This window comes from Heloderma suspectum, chromosome 5 (genome assembly GCF_057233095.1).
Source record: "Heloderma suspectum isolate Gila_16-S chromosome 5, 16-S_ref, whole genome shotgun sequence".
Classification (NCBI taxonomy): Eukaryota; Metazoa; Chordata; class Lepidosauria; order Squamata; family Helodermatidae; genus Heloderma; species Heloderma suspectum.
Genome location: NC_139462.1, coordinates 227,651,011 through 227,672,267, shown reverse-complemented (window position 1 = coordinate 227,672,267; position 21,257 = coordinate 227,651,011). Strand labels below are relative to the sequence as shown.

General features: G+C 45.3%; 1 protein-coding gene across 1 annotated transcript in view; it reads left to right on the top strand.

The window, feature by feature from the left end:
• Window positions 1-21,257, top strand: part of OBSCN (obscurin, cytoskeletal calmodulin and titin-interacting RhoGEF) — a 294,672-nt gene that overhangs the window by 106,131 nt on the left and 167,284 nt on the right. Inside the window, exons 36-45 of the mRNA XM_084859836.1 lie at window positions 394-660; window positions 1,537-1,803; window positions 2,717-2,980; window positions 4,277-4,543; window positions 4,961-5,224; window positions 6,719-6,985; window positions 7,734-8,000; window positions 14,924-15,187; window positions 16,255-16,521; window positions 17,552-17,815. Of these exons, the coding sequence (XP_084715962.1) occupies window positions 394-660; window positions 1,537-1,803; window positions 2,717-2,980; window positions 4,277-4,543; window positions 4,961-5,224; window positions 6,719-6,985; window positions 7,734-8,000; window positions 14,924-15,187; window positions 16,255-16,521; window positions 17,552-17,815 (2,658 nt within the window). The remainder of the gene's footprint in view (window positions 1-393; window positions 661-1,536; window positions 1,804-2,716; window positions 2,981-4,276; window positions 4,544-4,960; window positions 5,225-6,718; window positions 6,986-7,733; window positions 8,001-14,923; window positions 15,188-16,254; window positions 16,522-17,551; window positions 17,816-21,257) is intronic.

Here is a 21,257-nt window from a genome sequence, read left to right as displayed (position 1 = left end):
AGACCTGGAGCTGACTGTGGCTCAGATCATGAACTTCTTGTTGCAAAATTTCGGCTGAAATTGAAGAACGTAGGGAAAACCACTAAACCATTCAGGTATGACCTCAATCATATCCCTGATGAATATACAGTGGAGGTGAGGAATAGATTTCAGGGATTAGACCTGATAGACAGAGTGCCTGAGGAACTATGGACGGAGGTCCGTAACATTGTTCAGGAGGCAGCAACGAAATCCATCCCAAAGAAAAAGAAGTGCAAGAAAGCCAAGTGGCTGTCTGATGAGGCTCCTGGGTATTTTGCTTCAAAGTCCTAATTGCAAAAGCTTATGGGGATGCCAAAAACCCGCCTTAATCTCCCCTCCTACTTCCTATTCACCTTTAATTCTGCATTTTAGCCCTGCCGGTTCTTTTTCAACAAGAACTGGAAAACAGGGAAGCCAAGGAGGGAAGCAAGGTCCGACTTACCTGTGAGCTCAGCAAGCCAGACCTGCCACTGCAGTGGACGAAGGGGAGTGAAGTTCTGCAAGCCGGCGACAAATATGAGTTCAAGCAGCGCGGCACCGTAGCAGAGCTGGTCATCCGGGATGCAAAGAGTACAGATGCTGGGCAATATACCTGCAGCACTGGCGAGCTAAAGACCTCTGCTCAGGTGGAAGTGACAGGTAGGGAGAGCCACTAGTTCTGCAATGCTCAGTTCTATTTGCCATGATTTAATAGCAGCTCTTCATAATAATAGGCATGCCAATTTTGTTCGCTTGCAATAGCACACTGGGTGTGTACAGCATGCAGTCTAAGCTGCTTGCTTTCTATCCCATCCTGCAGTTGTATGTGAGGACATACTAAGTCTAAGCATATCATTACTTATTGCCAGTGCTTGGCAGGACCTCTTTCAGTCTTTGGCATCTATTGAGGCACCAAGCCTGAGTAGAGAGATTCTAAGTTCGTAGGACCACACATCTTGTGTCTATAGTGCACTCGCTATCATCTAAGGTGGTGGCTCCCATGATGAGATCTTATTTAAATGTTTCCAAGTAAGCCATAAGCTTAAGCCTACTTCTTCCTGAGGTGGCTAGGCCTGTATCACTTCGGAGTGCAGGACTGAATTCTCCTACAAATCAAAACATTCGCTGCACATAGAATGCTAAATATAAGAGAGAAGGGCTATAGCAGGAGTGGGCAACTTGTAGTCCTCCAGATGTTTTGGCCTACACCTCCCATCATCCCTCACCATTGGCTATGCTGGCTAAGGCTGATTGGTGTTGTAGGCCAAAACATCTGGAGGGGGACAAGTTTCCCACCCCTTGGGCTATTGCCTGGCCTTTTCCCTGGCATGCTAGTTTTCTATGTGCAGGATGATCTAGGCCTTAGAGGCTGCCTCATTGAGGCCAAAACCATCAACAGAAATTGCCTGAGTTCATCACCCTGTTCCTGCCTGTGAGGCGATCCTTGTTGCATTTTACTCTGTGTAGTCCTGTGCAGTTTTTCCCCAAAGCATCTATGTTTCAACTTTTCCCCTCCTCCCTGGTTATACATTTTAGCTGCACCAGCCCTTTTTAAACAAGAGCTTAAGGATATGGAAAAGGAAGAGGGGGACACTGTAGCTTTACGCTGTGCACTCGTCACATCCGATGTTCCCGTAGCCTGGAAGAAAGGAACAACTGTCCTTCGGGCTAGTGAGAAGTATGAGATGAAGCAGGCGGGGTGTGTGGCTGAACTGGTCATTCACAATGCAGAGGCAGAGGATGCTGGGAGATATTCCTGCAACATCGGAGATCAGCAGAGCACAGCTCAGGTCAAAATCCATGGTAGGGTGAATGGGGATCTGTTCATCTTGTTGACTGTCTTTTGTCCTTCCCTTTTTTAATGCATTGCTGTCATGTTGCCTCGCCAACATTAAGCAGCGAGGACATGGTATAAAATTCTACTAACTTGATAGGTTTAGCCAGTTCATTGTGTTTTCCTTCTTTCAGTGTCGGCTTACATTTCTGTATCCTTGCCTTCTTCCTTCTTCCTTTAAGGCAGCCGTCCACAACCTGGCACTCTCCAGATGTGTTAGACTGCAATTCCCATAATCCCCATTGGCCACGCTGGCTGAGAATGATGGGAGTTGCAGCCCAAGACATCTCGAGGACGCCAGGTTGGGGAAGGTGGCTTTAACGTCATGGTGGTAGATGGGGCTTTAGCGCTCTTTCAATCAGTAGCTTGTTTTCAAAACAAATCTGTATCTACACTGTAATATGCAAAGCCATTTGGAGAAGACAGCAGTGAAGCCTCATCATCTGCCTGGCTGCCACCGTGGGCTGGGCAGAGTCTCTGGATAATGTTGGTTGAACTGCTCAGATCTGAGAGAGAGAGAGAGAGAGAGTTGGGGTGGGGTGCGTGGGAGGGTAGGACAGAGGTGCATGAACCTTTTATCCCAGCCACATGTGGGATAGACTAGACAGGGGAAGGAGGATTGGAATGTGGAGTGGTTCAGAAGAATGAGGGGCAGCAGAGAGGGCCAGAGCAGAGAAGGGAATGAAAACCAGTAGAGAGGAGAAGTATAAATGGGCAGGAGCTACAGAGGTGAGGAGGGTTGAACCAAGTTCACACATTGATTTGAAATGACCAGACAAGATCTTCTGCTGCCGCAGGTGGTCTCAGGTATAATGCAGTCAGATACTAATGCTGGACTGGTAGGTGATCTTCATATAATGTCCCCCCCCCTTCATCCTTCAGCCACGCCTGCCCATTTCAAAGAAGTGCTAAAGAACGTGGAAGCCACACAGGGGGGAATCGTTACTCTGCACTGTGAGCTGAATAAGCCTGCTCCAGTGGAGTGGATGAAGGGGCAGAAAGGCTTGAGGCCCAGCAGCAAATACAGAATGAAGAAAGAAGGAACAGTTGCTGAGCTGGCAATCCACGATGTAGACCTGAAGGATGCTGGAGAGTACATATGCACCTCTGGAGACCAGAAGACAACAGCTGTCTTAGCAGTGAACGGTAAAAACGCAACACAACCAGCCTTGTGGAGCACTTCCTTCACCTTTTAATTTATGCCCTTGCAAAGCTCAGCTTTCTGCCCTACTTTCCCTTTGCTCTGGCCTACTCTCTGTCTTGCTGGCATGACACTTCCTGCTTTACTCTTCTCCGGCGTTGCAGGATTCAAGGTGTCACTGTAGCATGCTTATGTGATTCGGAAAGTCCTTCTTGCAAATGACTTGATACGGCAGGCAGAAGGTAGGGGATATGCTGTAGTCCTAGCATGCCCATTAAGAAAAGGTTGACAGTTGCACCTGCTAATGGCTGTTCCAGTTGTCTGTTGTTCAGCCTTCTTTTAATGGGTCCCTTAATTTCTAGAGAGAAATCTATTCTGACGTCCATCTCTGAAAGTTGGAAACTGGCAGGATTTGTGTGCCACAAAGAAGGTTCCCCATATTTGAGTAGGAAATGGCCCAGTTCGGCAGCATGTCAGAGAGAGAGAGTGGGGGGTAGGGATGTGAGAACCCATCCCAGCACGGGTTCTCCGGGCGCCCGCTGAAGTGCCGCCCCCACTCGCCCTCCCGGACCTGTGCTTGGGCCACCCACAGGCTCGGCGACTTGCCCGGACTCACTGCAACCCGCCATTTCCCCGCCTTTGTTTTCTGCATTAAAAAAGGAAGTTTTAAAAATGTGCATATTTAAATATGTGCCGTTTGGGGCTGGGAAAGCTTAATATACACAATAATAGTGTGTGTGTGTGTGTGTGTGTACACACACACAACATATATATATATACACAGACACACACACACACATACAGTTGTTTAGAATGTTGATGGGGGGAGAGAGAATATGTGAGTAGAAGATGTGTGGGTGGAGTCAGAATGACAGCTGGGAAGAGGGAGTGAGAGGGAGTGACAGTTAAATCAGTTAAGTGTAGAGAGTGAGGGATTAAACAGTGTTAAACAAACGTAAATGTAATAAACAATGTAATAAAATGCAAATAAACTATACTGTATACCTACTTTTAGGCCACCCTGTATGTGTGTGTGTATGTATATATATCTATATATATATATATATACACACACACACACACACACACAAATAAAAGTCCGGGAGAGTGCAAACAGGCACGAGTGGGCACGAGTGGGGGGCGAACAAAGACAGTGTCTTGGTGGGCGCAGTTCAGGGATTGTGGGTGGAAGGGGCCCGATGGACCCTCCGACCCAGTCGGGCACCTGCAACATCCCTAGTACGGGGGCCCCTGTAGCTTGTGGCTGTTGACACAGTTCCTGTTCATTCTGCGTCCCTCAGCCTTGGCAGTGCACTTCAAAACAAAACTAAAGAACGAGGAAGCGACAGAAAGTGGAACGGCCACTCTGCACTGCGAGCTGACCAAGGTGGTGGACTCGGTTGAGTGGATGAAGGATCAAAAGGTGCTGAAACTGAGCGACAAGTATAGAATGAGGCTAGAAGGCCGCTTTGCTGAGCTAACGGTCCAAGATCTGGAAATGACGGATGCTGGGAATTACACCTGTGTGTGTGGAGATCAGAAGACCACCGCAGCTTTGAAAGTGAACGGTAATGAAGTTTACGTCCACAGTAAAAGCCTGTTAACACACAAGCTTAATTGAGCTAGGTGGTGTTGTGGCCTGTCTTTGTAGATCCGTTGCACTGGCCTGCTGAGTTTTTTCCCCCCTTCTTCCCTGCAGTTCCCTCATCTCTTGATACACAAAACAGTGCAGTTTAGAGAACTGCAAAATGCCCTCAAGTTTCTGCTTTGTTTTATTAAAGAGCGCTCTTTCTTCAGTCGGTTGCTTCAGATGTTCCCCATAGGATAATTAACACACAGCTAAACCTTGTATAAGTCCCCCACAAGTGTTTTGTCACCATGTGCTTCTCGGTAACGTGGAACTTTCCTATATGGTAATAATCAATCAAGCCCCCAAGTCCTCCAACGATTTGACCCGTTCTCTCTGTCCGTATTGCATTCTTCAGCCCTGCCTGTGTTTTTCCAAGAAGAACTAAAAAGTAAGGAGGTTACAGAGGGTGAGACAACCACACTGCACTGCAGGTTAAGCAAGGCTGCCCCCGTTGAGTGGCAGAAGGGGCCAAGGGCACTCAGACCAAGTGGCAAGTACCAAATAAGACAGGACGGTCCATGTGCTGAGCTGGTGATCCTTGACTTGGATGCGACAGATTCTGGAGACTACACTTGTGCATGTGGAGGCCAGAAGACTACAGCTACCTTGACAGTGAATGGTAAAAAAAAAGAGATATATACCATATGTGCCTTAAATCAAATGAGATGATCTTAGAGCCTTCTCTTTCATAACCAAATGCCCCCCACGCAACACCACACACTCTTATCCCCACATATCGCTGCATGTCTGACGCTCCTTTCTTCCTCCTCTTAAAAATCATTTTGGTGTGGGTTCTGTGACTTTCTCTTCACAACAGAAAAAGTGGATCCTTTCAAGTGAATGTATGTTTTCCTCAGGGCAGTTGCAAAGTAACAGGCTTATAATACTGGCCTCTTTGGATCTTTATAATACTTTTATTTCCTGAGGAAAACAAGTCAATTTTTTTTCACCCAGTATTGGTTTGGTGAGACCCAGATTTTCTGTGTTAAGTAGAGCTGTGTGTGTGTGTGGGGGGGGGGGGGCGCAAGGCAGGGGTGCTTCCTTAGAACTTGGCATGAAGGATTGCTAGGGGAGATGAAAGCCCCTTTCTGCTTCTTCCCAGCCCAGATTATCAGTGTGTCATATTTGAGAACAGAGGCAACTATGGTTAGGTTGTACGTGACTCTGGGTACTTTAGTAGAAGAGCAGGATATTATTATTAATAATAATAATTCTCTACTCCCAATGATGTCCATTCCTCACCACCACCACCACCCATCATGGGGTGTAATGTGATGCAGTAGATGATGTGTTGAAATAGGGAATGGCAGGTGCAAATTCAGCCTTGTGGGACAGTTAATGGCTTTGAACAAGTCAGGAGTGTGTCAGGCTTTACTGCACATGATGACTGTGAACTTAAGGGATCTAAATTGTCACCGGGATAAAATTATTTAATGTAATAGCAGCCCAAGTCCCAAATAAATAACTGTTTACATTGAAAGAAAACTTCTGGTTGCTTGCTAGGAGAAGAATAGTTCATGAGAGTGCTGTGCTGAACATTTCTTCCACATTTTTTTTGACGTTCTCATTCAATTTGATAGAAAAGAAATGCCTTTGAAAAAATGTTTGAAAGAGAAGAAAATTTCGGTGAAATACCTCATGCATGGGGTGTGGAGTTCTTGCGCTTACCGTAGTCATGAGGTAGATGAGGAGTGCGCATAAAAGTGCTGTATTTCATTGTACAATAATCTCTCCATCAGTCTGCAGCCTCCTCAGCTTCCCACACATCAATTAAAGCCTAGGGAAAGGCATTTAACTCTCCCACATGGAGCTTTTTTGGATCAGGAAGCACAGGCAGCCGAGAAGGCTGCGGACTGATGGAGAGATGTGTAATAGAAAGACAGAATTCACACAGCACCCTTGGCCACCTCTTAATGGTTCAGTAAGCTCAAAAACACCACCAAAAGAAATGCAAAAGAAATGCTAAAGTGCCCTGAGAATGAGGCAGAAAAATGGAAGCCTCTTTTACTGGGGAAGAAAACTTTTGGGAAATTGGACAACAGATTTTGGCAGAGCATTATTTCATGGCCCTAGCATTGATGGATACCTGTCCCATATTACCTTCACTCTGCAGTTCTGCCTATGCTTTTCACCAAAGACCTGAAGGATGAAGAAGCTACAGAAGGCAAAAATGCCACTCTACAGTGTGAAGTGAACAAATCGTCTGCCACCGTGGAGTGGAAGAAAGGACACAAGACCCTGAAGGCAGGCAAGAAGTATAAAATGAGACGTGAAGGTGCCATTGCTGAGCTGGTCATCCAAGGCGTGGAACTAACGGATTCTGGAAGTTACAGCTGTGTGTGTGGAGCACAGCAGACCATGGCATCTTTAGAAGTCAAGGGTAAAAAAGAACTATGTAGTTCTGCTGATCACTCCATTGCTTTGGGTTGATTGCCAGGCCTGGATATTTTGAGCTGTAGACCCCTTCTTATTTAGTCACTTCATTTTCACTGGGAGAGCCTACTTCATAAACTTGATAGTTTTGAAACTACTATCGTAGAATCACTGGCATTTCTGAAGACCACCTCAACTGAAATGTTATTAGTTGATTGTATTCCAGTCCTAACCAACCCATCTTAACTTTAAGGATGCTCAACCAGACATGTAAGACCCTACCCCCACCTCTGAGATGATAGCAATGTTTATAACATGTACAATATTCCATGCAAACAGATACAACATAGGAAGTGCTAACTTCACCACCCCTTAATATCCAGAACATTTCCTGAATGATAACCTCAAAAGAGTCCTCAGGGTGCCATTAAGGTATTGCTTTTGGAGGGGGTCTTCCTTAGGTAGCTTGGAATTCAGGTGTCTCTCAGATACCACCCTGACTTGTCCCCATTCATCCAAGGCCACACCCTTTCTAAAGTCCACATAACATCTATCCATACATCTCTTCTAGGGAAAAAGATTTTCTAGGGAGACTGAGACAAGCAGTGTTTCCCGCAGTGGGTAAAGCCTTTCACTGTCCCTGAGTGATGGAACTTCAGTAGTTGCATGGAAGGGGGTAAAAGTTCAATGGACTCAATTTCCTTTTTCCTCTACCACTTAACTTTTTCACTCTACCCGTATTGCCATCTTCTCAGCTCTGCCCGTGCTTTTCAAAGAAGGCCTGAAGAACAGGGAAGCTGTAGAAGGTACCACAGCCACTCTTCATTGTGAAATGACCAAAACATGTGCTGAGGTGAAGTGGAAAAAGGGACCTCAAACCCTCAAGCCAAGTGACAAATACAGAATGAGGCAGGAGGGTGCTGTAGCCGAACTCTTGATTCGGGATCTGCAGGTGGAGGATACAGGAGATTATATCTGTCTTTGTGGAGACCAAAAGACAACAGCTGTCTTGACTGTTCATGGTAACCAAACATTCCACATTACATCAGTGATGTTTCAGGATCTGCCTTTTCTGTGCAAATTCCTGGTTTTGTGTTGTCTTGGTTCATGGTTTTTGTTCTTTGTTTCTTTCGATCTGTCTGTCTCCTTGTCGGTTGCTGGGTAAAATATATTATACCATGTCTGTCTCCAGTGTCAGTGAAAGCATTACAAATTCACCCTGAATGTTATGGATGTGTTTTCAACTTAAGTCCCAGTCATCAAACCTTTGGGCCTGCATTATCTGTTGGTGGCACAGAATAATATCTCTGCAGTGCTAGACAAGTGCAATGGTCCTTGACAGTGGGGCACTGAGCATGCTTCATCTCGTGCACTTATTGCTTGCTGTGCTTCTACACTTCCCATGTTCTTGGTCTGGTGCTTAAGAACTGAACCTCCAATAAGAAGATACTATATCAATGCAGCAAATCCCAGCCACATAACAGCCACGTAACTCATCACTAAGATAAGTTCCTTCAACTTGAAACTATCTTTGAAAGATTTTTAATCTGACACCTCTTGAAAACTCCAACACTTCTATAATTTTATAAAGGAATTCATTACAACTTAGACACTTGTTCTGAAACATAATATTTTGTGTAATTTTAAGCCTGGTGTCTTGGATGGTACAATTCTGTGCATTCTGTTTAGAGTACTTCCTTGTTTTCTTAATTTTCACACTCTTTACTAGTAGTCAGTTCAGCTGTCTTGAACCATTTCTTTCAGATATCATCCAGGTTTTTTCCCTGTCTTTCTCCTCCAATTAACGAAAGTACCTTCTTCTCCTTTGAAAATATATCTCTGATTCCTCTCAAAGTATCTCCTGTGTTAATGGTTTCAGGATCCAAAAAAGGCAAGGTTTCACAGAACTGTGATATCTGAAATAACATATCTCTTGGAGTAAAAGATATTTGAGAGCTTTTACTTGGGAACTTGCAAAAGTATATTAAAATCCCAGTTCTAATTGCATTGTAGCATTGGTGCATGACATGGGTGCTTGCTGGCTTATATGCTAGCATAGCAATCTCTGAGAGTCCTGTTGGGCTGATCATAAATTGAGTGACAATGACTCCATGATGGTGGTTTGGATGGCACTTACTGGAGCCTCCACATGGCTCTCATCGCTTTTCATTTCATCCTTTTTAATCTACTCTACTTTAAAGCTTGTATGATGGTCTCTACTGATGGTCTCTATTTCCCACATAAGGCAACGTATCAACTGTGTTTCATCCTGGGTCAGCTTTCTGGAAATTATCCCAATGCCCAATGGTCATTATTTGCTCACATTGTTGTTGTTGTTCAGTCGTTCAGTCATGTCCGACTCTTCGTGACCCCATGGACCATAGCATGCCAGGCCTTCCTGTCCTGCGCTCTCTCCCGGAGCGTGCTCAAGTCCATATTCATTGCATCGGTGATGCTATCTAGCCATCTCATCCTCTGCCGTCCCCTTCTCCTTTTGCCTTCAGCCTTTCCCAGCATCAGGGTCTTTTCCAGAGCGTTTTCTCTTCGCATTAGGTGGCCAAAATATTTGAGCTTCAGCTTCATTATCTGTCCTTCCAATGAGCACTCAGGGTTGATTTCCTTTAGGATGGACTGATTTGACCTCCTTGCAGTCCAGGGGACTCGTAAGAGTCTTCTCCAGCACCACAGTTCGAAGGCATCAATTCTTCGGTGCTCAGCCTTCCTTACAGTCCAGCTCTTACAGCTATACGTTGCTACTGGGAAAACCATAGCTTTGATTATACGAACCTTTGTCGGCAAGGTGACATCTCTGCTTCTTACTATGCTGTCTAGGTTTGCCATAGCTTTCCTCCCAAGGAGCAAGCGTCTTTTAATTTTATGGCTACAGTCACCGTCTGCGGTGATCTTGGAGCCCAAGAAAATAAAATATGTCACTGCTTCCATTTCTTCCCCTTCCATATGCCAGGAAGTGATGGGGCCAGATGCCATGATCTTAGTTTTTTTTTAATGTTGAGTTTCAAACCAGCTTTTGCAGTCTCCTCTTTCACCCTCAACAAGAGGCTCTTTAGATCCTCTTTGCTTTCTGCCATTAGGGTGGTATCATCTGCATATCTGAGGTTGTTGATAATTCTCCCGGCAATCTTAATTCCGACCTGTGATTCATCCAACCCGGCGTTTCTCATGATGTACTCTGCATATAAATTAAATAAGCAGGGCGACAATATGCAGCCTTGTCGTACTCCTTTCCCAATTTTGAACCAATCGGTTGTTCCATGTCTGGTTCTTACTGTTGCTTCTTGACCCTCGTACAGGTTTCTCAGGAGACAGGTAAGGTGGTCTGGTACTCCCATCTCTTTAAGACTTTGCCACAGTTTGTTGTGATCCACACAATCAAAGGCTTTAGCGTAGTCAATGAAGCAGAAATAGACGTTTTTCTGGAATTCTCTTGCTTTCTCCATGATCCAGCGAAAGTTGGCGATTTGATCTCTAGTTCCTCTGCCTCTTCGAAACCCCGCTTGTACTTCCGGTAGTTCTCGGTTCGCATACTGCTGAAGCCTAGCTTGTAGGATTTTGAGCATCACCTTGCTGGCATGTGAAATGAGCGCAATTGTACTGTAGTTTGAACACTCTTATTTGCTCACATAGAGGATATTAAAATCAGGTCTAGAGTTGTTAAATATTGCAACTATAGGGCATGTGGGAAAGCAATCTTTGGTGTTGGGTTTGGTGGCCAATTTCATAGAATCATATAGAATCATAGAATAGTTGGGTTGGAAGGGGCCTACAAGGCCATCGAGTCCAACCCCCTGCTCAATGCAGGAATCCAAGTCATAGCATCCCTGGCAGATGGCTGTCCAGCCTCGTCTTGAATGCCTCCAGTGTGGGAGAGCCCACCCCCTCCCTAGGTAATTGGTTCCATTGTCGTATTGCTCTAACAGTCAGGAAGTTTTTCCTGATGTTCAGCCGGAATCTGGCTTCCTGTAACTTGAGCCCATTATTCTGTGTCCTGCACTCTGGGATGAACAAGAAGAGATCCTGGCCTTCTTCTCTGTGACAACCTTTCAAGTACTTGAAGAGCGCTATCATATCTCCCCTCAGTCTTCTCTTCTCAAGGCTAAACATGCCCAGTTCTTTCAGTCTCTCCTCACAGGGCTTTGTTTCCAGTCCTCTGATCATCTTTGTTGCCCTCCTCTGAACCCTCTCCAGTTTGTCTGCATCCTTCTTAAAGTGTGGTGCCCAGAACTGGACAGAGTACTGCAGATGAGGCCTAACCAGTGCTGAGTAGAGGGGAACTAGTACTTCCCGGGATTTGGAAGCTATGCTTCCATTAATGCAGGCCAAAAGAGCATTTGCCTTTTTTGCAGCCACATCACATTGTTGGCTCATATTCAGCTTGTGATGGACAACAATTCCAAGATCTTTCTCGCTTGTCGTGTTGTTGAGCCACGTATCCCCCATCTTGTAACTGTGCATTTGGTTTCTTTTTCCTAGGTGCAGAACTTGGTATTTATCCCTATTCAATGTCATTCTGTTGTTTTCTGCCCAGCGCTCCAGTCTATCCAGATCACTTTGAATTTTGTTTCTGTCTTCCAAAGTATTAGCTATCCCACCCAATTTTGTGTCATCTGCAAATTTGATCAGCAAATTTGTCAGTGGGTTGGATGACATGGAAGACAAATTCCCAATATATGGTGCAAAAGCAGCTCGGAGAATGCATTCTTTGACTGTGCGACCGTGACAGTCACAGCTGAGAACCTTTACAAAATTTCTATGAATTGCACAGGTCACCTTCATGATCTAGCTGTTTTTAGCTACCCATTTTCACACAGGTATCTCATTTCTGTGAACTTTAGGAAGAAACCAAACTTCCATTCCTTGTTTTAGACAGAAGCAACCATTTTCATCACAATGACAAGCAAACTGGCAGAAGATCAAAGCAGCATTTTGAAAAATGGCCGTTTTAGGCAACACTTGAGTCAAAACAACATTACATCTTGGAATTTTTGTATGTGAAAAGCCACAGCTAGTCAGAGGAACACTTCATGCTGTTTCAGGAGTTGTAAACCTTAATCTGAAAATGGCAAATATGCCCCTAGCAGGCAATTGTGTGTGGCAGGGCCGACCTTGTCCCTTTGGGGCAGGACAGGGAGGTGGGGAAACAAATTCAGACATAGACTTGGATGGGTTAAATAATTGGCCACAACTTTACTGGTTCAGCTTGGAATAGAGTTGGCGGGGGCATAGGGCATGGATCCATTAATCGGACTACCTGCCTGCAGTCTGATCCCATCAACCTGGCCCGCCTGCCAGGTGCCTCATTCTGGGGGGCAGGAGGCAGAGGCACACCCCACAGCACAGACCACTGAAGTGAGCCCCTTTCTGCCTCCCTGGGGTTTGGCCCAGATTGCAGCCCCACGGGGTCTTAATGCCACGCCCTCCCATGGTCCCTTAAGGAGGACCCCCTCTTGAAGGGGAAAATGGGGTGCCCAATCCCGTTCCCCTTCCCAGTGGATCCAGCCCAATGCCTTCCACGCCTACAAAGTTGTGACTTAGAATTGAAAGTTTTATAACCACCCTTAACAGTTATACTCGTCAGCCAAACAAAACCAAATATCACTGAGTTAATATTCTTGCAATGGGGAAGGTGAAAACCCTGCATACTGGTGCCAATCTGTGTGCAGGTAAAATTCCTTCCCAGCCCCATTGATCGGCGACTAACCGTAATCCATGGCAAGAAATGAGTTACCCTGGAATGGGTGGGTGGGGAAGTCAGTGATGGCAATGCTGAAGCCACGTCAGAGGCCCTGCTCTTAACAGCCTCCGGCGGACTATTGGGAGGGAAGTTTTCCCTCCAGTCTGCCAACAAAGACCTCTTCCTGCCAAGCCAATTTAACCCCCGATTGGCTCCCTGCCTCCCACATGGGTGCAGACTTGGCACTGCTGCCCCCCCCGCCTCCCCACTGGGATTGCGCACCGCCACCACATTGCTCCCCAGGTAAGCAGAGAGCTGCTTTGTCATTAGTTCCTGTCAGGCAACAAATGTGGATAATGTAATGCTAATCTAGATCATATTCCAAGGCATATGAGTAGTCTGCCTACCAGAATAATCTTTTACAGCTCTGTCTGAAAATGGCCAGTGAGCGGTTTTTCATGAGGCAATTATGCAAGTGGTCAACCATTTCTTGTTCATTTACAACTTCCAAAAGAGTTTGAAGGACTCAAGGCAGATGGGCACATCATCTTGTTTTTTCTCTTGCATTCAGCACTGGTTTCAGTTTTTAATTCCTGCAGTGGTGTCTTAGACTGCAATTCTAAACCTACGTAACTAAGGAGTAAGTCTAAGAGAATTCACTGGGACTTACTGCTGAGTAACCATGCTTAAATAAGATTGCTCTGCAGAAGGCACAAATGGGTGAAAAAAATTGCAAGATGCAATTCACTGGGGAAAAAATGTTGGGTTAGAACAGTCAGACACTTGTCTGACATGCAAAACTCAAGGAAATCTGCAGGTTCTCAACTTTGCACCAACTGCCTGATCTTTATTGTTGTTTACTCAGAATCTAGTCCCATTAAGTTCAGTAGAGCTCCCTTTCAAGTGTGCTTATCATTGCTTACCATTGTTTCTTCATCCAATTCTGTACTTATATTTTAACATTATCTCTCCGACTCTCTACTTCTAACATTCTTATTTCCAATTTTATTTTATCAGCTGTTTATTGCATATTTTTTTAAATCCTTCCTTAGTTATGTTTTCCACTGAACTTTCTAGAACTCGTGCTGTTTCTGTTTTCCCCATTTTGGGGAAGAAATCTGGTGGTTTTTCATTGCCTGGCAGTGTTCAGTTGTCTTACAGTGTGTGCTGTGGGATAATGATGGAGTGCACCAATCTCGGAGACTCCATTCTGTCCAAAGCCCTGCCAGGTTCTTGCCTGCAGGATGGAAGGAGGCATATTTTGCCTCCCCACCACCCAAATGGAAAATCAGTTAGATGAGCCTTGGAATTTGTCTAAATTTCTCTTGGTGTTGGGGGTGTGGTTGGAGTTAAGAGGGGTGTAGATGGTTTGGGTCCATAGCCACTCCCTCCTTGCAGATTGTCACACCCCCAACATGCCCATTCCCCCCTCCCTATGAGGTCGGAAGAGAGAGCCAGTGCAGAAACTAATGCGGTGGCTGGGGGGAACCAGGTGAGCGGGCTTCGAATCGGGACAGCCCCTCTGAGTTTGGAGGCCTGAGTAAGACCCTGGAGGGTTCCCCCTGCAATCAATCCTATGGTCCCTGGGATGCTGTCTATGGACTATAGAACTGCTCTCTTTCTGCTTTCTATGTATGATGTTTACATTTATGTTTTGTTTGTTTGTGTGATGTTGCTTATACGTATATTATGTTTGTGGGGATGTTGAATGTGAGTCACAAATGACTTACGATGAGAAGTATTTGTATGCCCTTGTTTGTCTGTAAGAGTTGTACTTTGAAATGTGTTGAAATGAAATAACAAGTAATTAATTATTTCATTTCAGCAAATGTTCGGGTTAACATTTCAATTTTTGTGTGTGTGTTGAAAAAGCTGAAAGCTAGTCAGTGGCCAGCATTTGTTTGTTTTTTGTTTGTTTGAATTTTAAAATTTTGTTTGAATTTAAAATTCAAAACATGAAGGTTACATTGAAATTTAAAATGGAAATGTTTTGAATTTCAGAACGGTTGACATTTTGATTTTTGGTGTATGATCAAATGGCATTGCTCTTTCAAAAGGGTTTAAAATGCTTTATGTTTGTTGTTCACTTGCTGGGGAAAGGAAGCCAAAGGGTGCTATCTGCAAAGTGCAGCTCTCTCAAAAGCCCCCATTGAATTGAATGGAGCTTCCACGAGAGCTGTGCTTGGCGGACCTCTTGTGGGGACTAGAATATCTGAGTCTTGACACGCTCTCTATCAATATTACATCCCTCAGCTCTACCTGCACGTTTCCAAGAAGAGCTCAAAAGCAAAGAAGCGATGGAAGGTGAGGTGGCCACTCTTTGCTGTGAACTAAGCAAGGCTGCTCCGGTGGAATGGAGGAAAGGTGAAAAGGTGCTCAAATTGAGTGAGAAATATAAAATCAAACAGAAGGATAACATGGCTGAGCTGACAATCCATGATGTCACTGAGCAGGATGCTGGAAACTACTCTTGCATATGTGGAGATCAAAAGACTTCTGCATCCCTAACTGTGCATGGTAAATATTATATATATATTAAAAAATAGCAACATTCTATAGTATCTCTTCCTGTCTAGATTCTCAGGCCACTTGACGAATATAGTGGTAATTGTCTTATTTCTTTTTTCCTGGATCTGTTGTTTTTGTCTTTCTATGTATGCATACTATTGCTATGTGTATTAACATCGCTATATTAGCTGGGAATAATGGGAGATGTACTCCATCATATCTGGAGGGCACTCGGTTGAGGAAGGCTAGTATAGAAGCAAGGGATGGGTCTACAGGATGGATGATATAAAAAGGAATGCATTTTTGTTGGGGTGGCTGGTGGGAGAGAATTAATTGTAACTTTAATTGCTTACAAACCGGAAGTAGCGCTGGGCCTGTTGGACGTGGGTTGCCCTTTGTTTTATGAAAGGTCATTGGAAAAAGGATACGTGTTTTAATCAACTGTTGGATATATTAAATTCTCTAAGTTAACATAGTCCTTGTTAAGAGCTGGGCATGTTAATACCTTCTAGGACAAGATGCTACTGTCTGCTGTGCACTTTCTCTCAGGTTTTGTCCACAACATCACATCTGTCTCGGATAGCTTGCCCATTTTCTCAGAACTCAGTCAGTTTGCAGAGACTGAAAATGCATCCAGTTGGTAGATCACATCAGGGAACCCATGTAGAATATACAGAGCTACGCAACACTCCTGTGCAGGTTAAACCTGAGCCACAAGGCATATCTGTTTTAGGGAACTCCCTGTCCTCATGCCAGTTGATGGGCAATTCCAGCGAGAGAGGGGAGGGGGTAGCATGTGTGTGTGTGTGTGTGTGTGTGTGTGTGATGTTCAAGGAACAAAGAACTAGAGCCAAAGCCAAAATTGGGAGCCACCTGTAGGTTCTCCTTTCTTCTCAGTGATATGGTGCCCGTAAGTTTCAGGATGGGGGCGTATCAGTTTTCCCCCTCATGTTGACATCTCCTTGGAAGTCAGATAAGCGCAACTGTAAATAGGCTGCAGGATAAGAGGAATTTCCTGGAATCTCCTGACTGTGATGACCTTTTGAGACTTCTAATGTGCTCTTTGTGATCTTCAGCCGTACCTCCACATTTCAAAATAGAGCTGAAGAGCCTGGAGGCTGCAGAAGGTGGAACAGCTACTCTGCGGTGTGAGCTGACCAAGGCTGCAGCTCCAGTGGAGTGGAGGAAGGGCAGTCAGGTTCTCAAGCCGAGTGACAAATATGAAATGAAGCTGGAAGGCGTCATTGCTGAGCTTCTCATTCACAGTTTGGAACTGGCAGATGCTGGAGGTTACAGCTGCACATTTGGTGATTCGAAGACTTCTGCTTCCTTAGCCGTGAAGGGTACATCTAAGGTTCTATTTCCCTTTGTCAGATACAATGCATGTAAAATCAGGAGAACAGCCGTTCATATCTATCTGTCCTCGATTGTTCTCCTGTGTAACTAAGAGGTCCAAAGAGGTTTACAACCCTTAGGGCTTCTCCACACAGAGTCTTTTTATCCCGTGATTTTACTGGGGCTTCTGCTTCTGGATTTTTTGCAGGATTAAAATCGTTCCTTTACATTTGTTTCCCTCCCCCCGCACTTTTTCCCTATATCGGCGAGTTCTGTATGTTTCATTTTTACAGCCACTAGATGGTGCTGTGGTCTAGCTCCTCTTATTGTGGGGCTTCGGATCTTTTTGTTGCTACATTATTTCCATTTCAAATTAAGTTGCGGAAATACTTGTAAACCACAGGAGGGGCGCCGGAGGTTGACGACATCAAGTAAAGAACCCACAGACATCCATGAGTGACTGCTACACAATCTCAATCGCAGGATAAAAGCCCTATGTGGAGAAGCCTTTATAGACTGAGTAATATCTCTTGCATTCTGTCACCCCAGGTAGCAACCAAATATTTAGGAACCAGATCTCTGTTTCTGCAAGGATGCAGACAACATAGATGCACATGAAAGGAAACACACAGTGGATTTTGGCTAAATGAAGTTCTGTATAATGAGGGTTCTGCCACACTGTCATTTCTGTAGTATGTCTTTTTCCTGTCCTCTATAATGTATATGTCCAGGCAGCCATGTGCCTTGAAATAACATTGGTTCCAGTGTATGCAAGTTTTACTAATTCTACTGGTCCATTGATTTGTTTCTTATGGATCACCCTAGGCAAAGAATTGTGAAGGAGCATTTTTAATCTTGCGGTCTTCTGCTGCGTGAGATAAAATTTTGCCGGGTGGAAGGTTTAAGCAAAGGGAGGTTATGGCCCATGGATCACAGCATGAAAACCACTTGGGCCCAGTTTCTTCAATATCTGTGCCAGGTTTTTAGCATTGTCCAGATGTTAGCATTGACATCCTCTGTTCATTCTAAACTTCTCAGCTCTCCCTGCCCTCTTCAAGAAAGGCATGGAGAACAAAGAGGCGTCAGAAGACGGGACTGTTACTTTCCAGTGTGAGCTGACAAAAGCCGCTCCAGTGGAGTGGAGGAAGAAGCACAAGTCACTCAAGCCGAGTGACAAATACAAAATGAGGCAGGAAGGTTCTGTCTCAGAGCTTGTGATCCTCAGCCTAGAACTTAACGATGCTGGGGAGTATTCCTGCATGTGCGGCAACGAGAAAACAACTGCAGTGCTGACAGTGCATGGTAAATCACTGTGTTCTGTGTTAAATGTCTGGAAATGCTTGGTATTCCTTTCCCCTATGTTGATGTCAGATTCTCCTTTGTGATGTCCTTTCTTTTGTCATGTCCCTCTAGTTCACTGGAAATCCCCATGGTCTATTTGCTGTATGACCTCCAGTTCTAGAGCAGTGGTTTTCAAACTGTTTAGGGGAAACCTAGGGCGCTGCAGAAAATTATTAAGGGTTCCTTGATTAGAAGATCAGTGATGGTGGCAGAGAAACATCCCTGAAAAACAGCTTTCCCATCACCACCACTGCCCTTCTGTTGCAATGTACAGTTGCAGGGGGATTATCCCATGTATGCTTGATCACACACTTGGGGATGACAAGGAGGCCCAAAGAAGCCTGATCAGTGCTAACAGTGAACTGAGTGTGTGCTCTAGAATACTTGCCAGGATCTCTGCAAACACAGAGGGGTTCTGCAGCAAACAAATAGGTTTTACGCAGCAGACCCATTGATGCAGAAAAGGTTCCCTGAAGGTAAAAGGTTTGAGAACCACCATTCTAGAGCATCCTTAATTGATTCCCCTCATTGAAGGATCCCATCGAAGGATCCCATACATTCTACTTGCTTTGTTTCAGAGTTGCTTGTTTGGACATGGAATGGCCAGTGGTCTGGCTGATGCGCATTCATATTTTTGTGCTAAGTCCGTGTCGCGTTGCGTTCGTGCTTCTGGCAAAAAGAACACTGGCATGACATAAGTTAAACAGTAGCAATGGTGATCAGTCCTCGCACGTCGAGAGAGCACTGGGATTTTGAGAGTCTTTGTTCCTTCCTTATTCCCTAGCCCTCCCTGTGCTTTTCAAAGAAGGATTAACAAGTTCAGAAGCCACAGAAGGGGAGACCGCCACCCTGCAGTGCCAGCTCAGCAAGGCTGCTCCGGTGGAATGGAAGAAGGGCAGCCGGTTGCTGAAACACAGTGAAAAGTATGGAACGAGGCAAAAGGACACCACTGTGGAACTGGTAATCCATAACCTAGACGAGGCCGATTCTGGCGATTATACCTGCGTGTGTGGCAACCAGCAGACCACAGCTGCCTTAGCAGTACATGGTAATACCAAGCATCCAAACAGAGTTGTAGCATTTCCCACCATTCCTTCTCTTGTATGTGCTTTGTATGCAATGTGCTTGTCTTTAGGGGAATATCCTCTCTATCCTGCATGTTTTGGAAATTTTACACTGTTTGGGTCTCTCTATTTTTTTACTTATACGCCACCTTGCTCCACCCTGCCAAAATATTATCTCCCCTAAAGGCCAGATCCAATATCTGCTTTGCATTCTGTATCATGTATCCTTAAGACAGCTGGGTGCTCAAGCTGGTCCAGTTTGGCTTTCAGGCCAAAGCACACCTTAGGCCAGGAGTTCGGTGACTGATCTCCTGACTTCTTAAAAAACGATATGCACATTTGAACAGAGCAGTGGCATGGGAGCTGATTGTCTCAGAAGCAGCCCCCAACTGCTGCCTCACATTAACCCCAGTGGACGTCTCGGCTGGGTCTCTGCGTCCTAACAGTCTCTAACGTTGCATCCCTCAGTTCTGCCAGCCCTCTTCAAAGAACACCTAAAGAGCAAGGAAGCTACGGAAGGTGGAACAGCCACTCTGTGCTGTGAACTGACCAAGGCCGCTCCCGTGGAGTGGATGAAGGGACAGCATGTGCTCCAAGAGAGCGATAAATGCAAAATGAGGCAGGAAGGCTCTCTTGTGAAGCTGGTGATTCTAGATGTGGAATTGACGGATGCTGCCAAATATACCTGCCTCTGTGGAGACCAGAAGACAGCAGCTTCCTTGACCGTGCATGGTAAAGAAATATATGGTCACTTAAATATTCCATTAACTGCACATTATCTGTAGGTGGATCTAACGTCAATGTGTTTGTATTTGTCATTCAGATTTGTATCAGTTTTGTGATGTTGTCTCTGATTGTTGGGGATGGCCTAATAAAATTTCCCTAGCATGAGTGCTTTTGAAAAAAATCATGTATTCCCAATTCATTGCAATGGCGTTTTCACAAGATACATCCTCTGTCGTCTGAAGTTTCCCATTGACTCTGGTAGTCCTAACGATAAGGTGCAAGGACAGGAAGCTGTGTATGCCGTTAAGTGTTCCCAGCTTCCTGCCTTTAAAGCCTTACGATATGTTTTGATTTCTCTTTATGGCAAAAATGTTTCCATTTGCTCACACTGTGCAGTCCCAAGCGTCTCCCCCAAACTGTTGCTTGTCGTTCGTAAATGCAGCGTTTTCCTTCTGTGACCCTCAGCCTTGCCTGCACGTTTCAAATGCAACCTGAAGGACGTGGAAGCCACAGAAGGCGGCATGGCCACACTGCGTTGTGAGCTGACCAAGGTTGCCTCTGTGGAATGGAAGAAAGAGCACCGAGTGCTCCAACCAAGCAAAAAGTGTGTCATGAGACAAGATGGAGTCAATGTGGAGCTGGTGATCCATGAACTAGATCTTCAGGATATGGGAAACTATACCTGTCTGTGTGGAGACCAACAAACCACAGCATCCTTGACAGTCCATGGTAAATTATGTGTTGCGAATTAGTGCATCACGATCTGCAGTAACTTTTATTAATGTTACTCTAAATATCTGTAGTCCTCATTGCTTGCAGATGTGGCCAAATCCAATCTAGGGTATGAGGCGGTGCCACTCTGGGCCCAGGGAGGAGGACAGTGTAGCTCCAAGTGCCACGCAGTGGTTTTGCCTCTAGTCTGCTTAGATGCGGAGCAGATGGCAGCATAGCAGTGGAGAGTAGGCCTGACTTGATGCCTTAGCCCAGCCCATGGGCTCTTGCTCCTGTCCCAGGTGTCACAAACCGTTGTAACTCTTGTGACAAAGGCTGGCCATTAGCCCTCCCTCCAAATTAAAAAGGTAGGTGTGGTCATCTGTAACAGTACAAAAGCCCTAAGCCAGTGGGTCATTTGTGCCCTACAACTGGGGTGAGCAGAAACCAGATCTCCAGATGCTTTGGACTTAAATTCCCAGCATTCCTGAGCATTGGCCATGGTGGCAGGAGCTTCTGGGAGTTGAAGTCCAAAACATCTGGAAGTCTACCTTCTGCCCACCCTTGCTCTAGGGTAACTATGGTTCTTGTATAGCCCCCCCCCCCCCCGGCCATTAAAAAGTAGATGTGGTAGTCTATAAGAGTACTAAAGCCCTAAGCCAGTGGACCTGATGTGCATGTGCAGCGCTCCACAAGCACATGGAGCTCCGCTAGAACAGGAGCTTCAGTCTGCATCTTGGCAATCCATTTTTTCCATCTCTTTCTGGATCGGCCATAGTGCATATCCTGATTCCCGAGTCAATATCTCACCTTCAAACCCTGCACTGACTTTGCCCACTTTTCCTGGGCTCTCATCTTGCATTCTGTTCTTGCCTGTGACTCGTGATCCTTCCTACAAGACT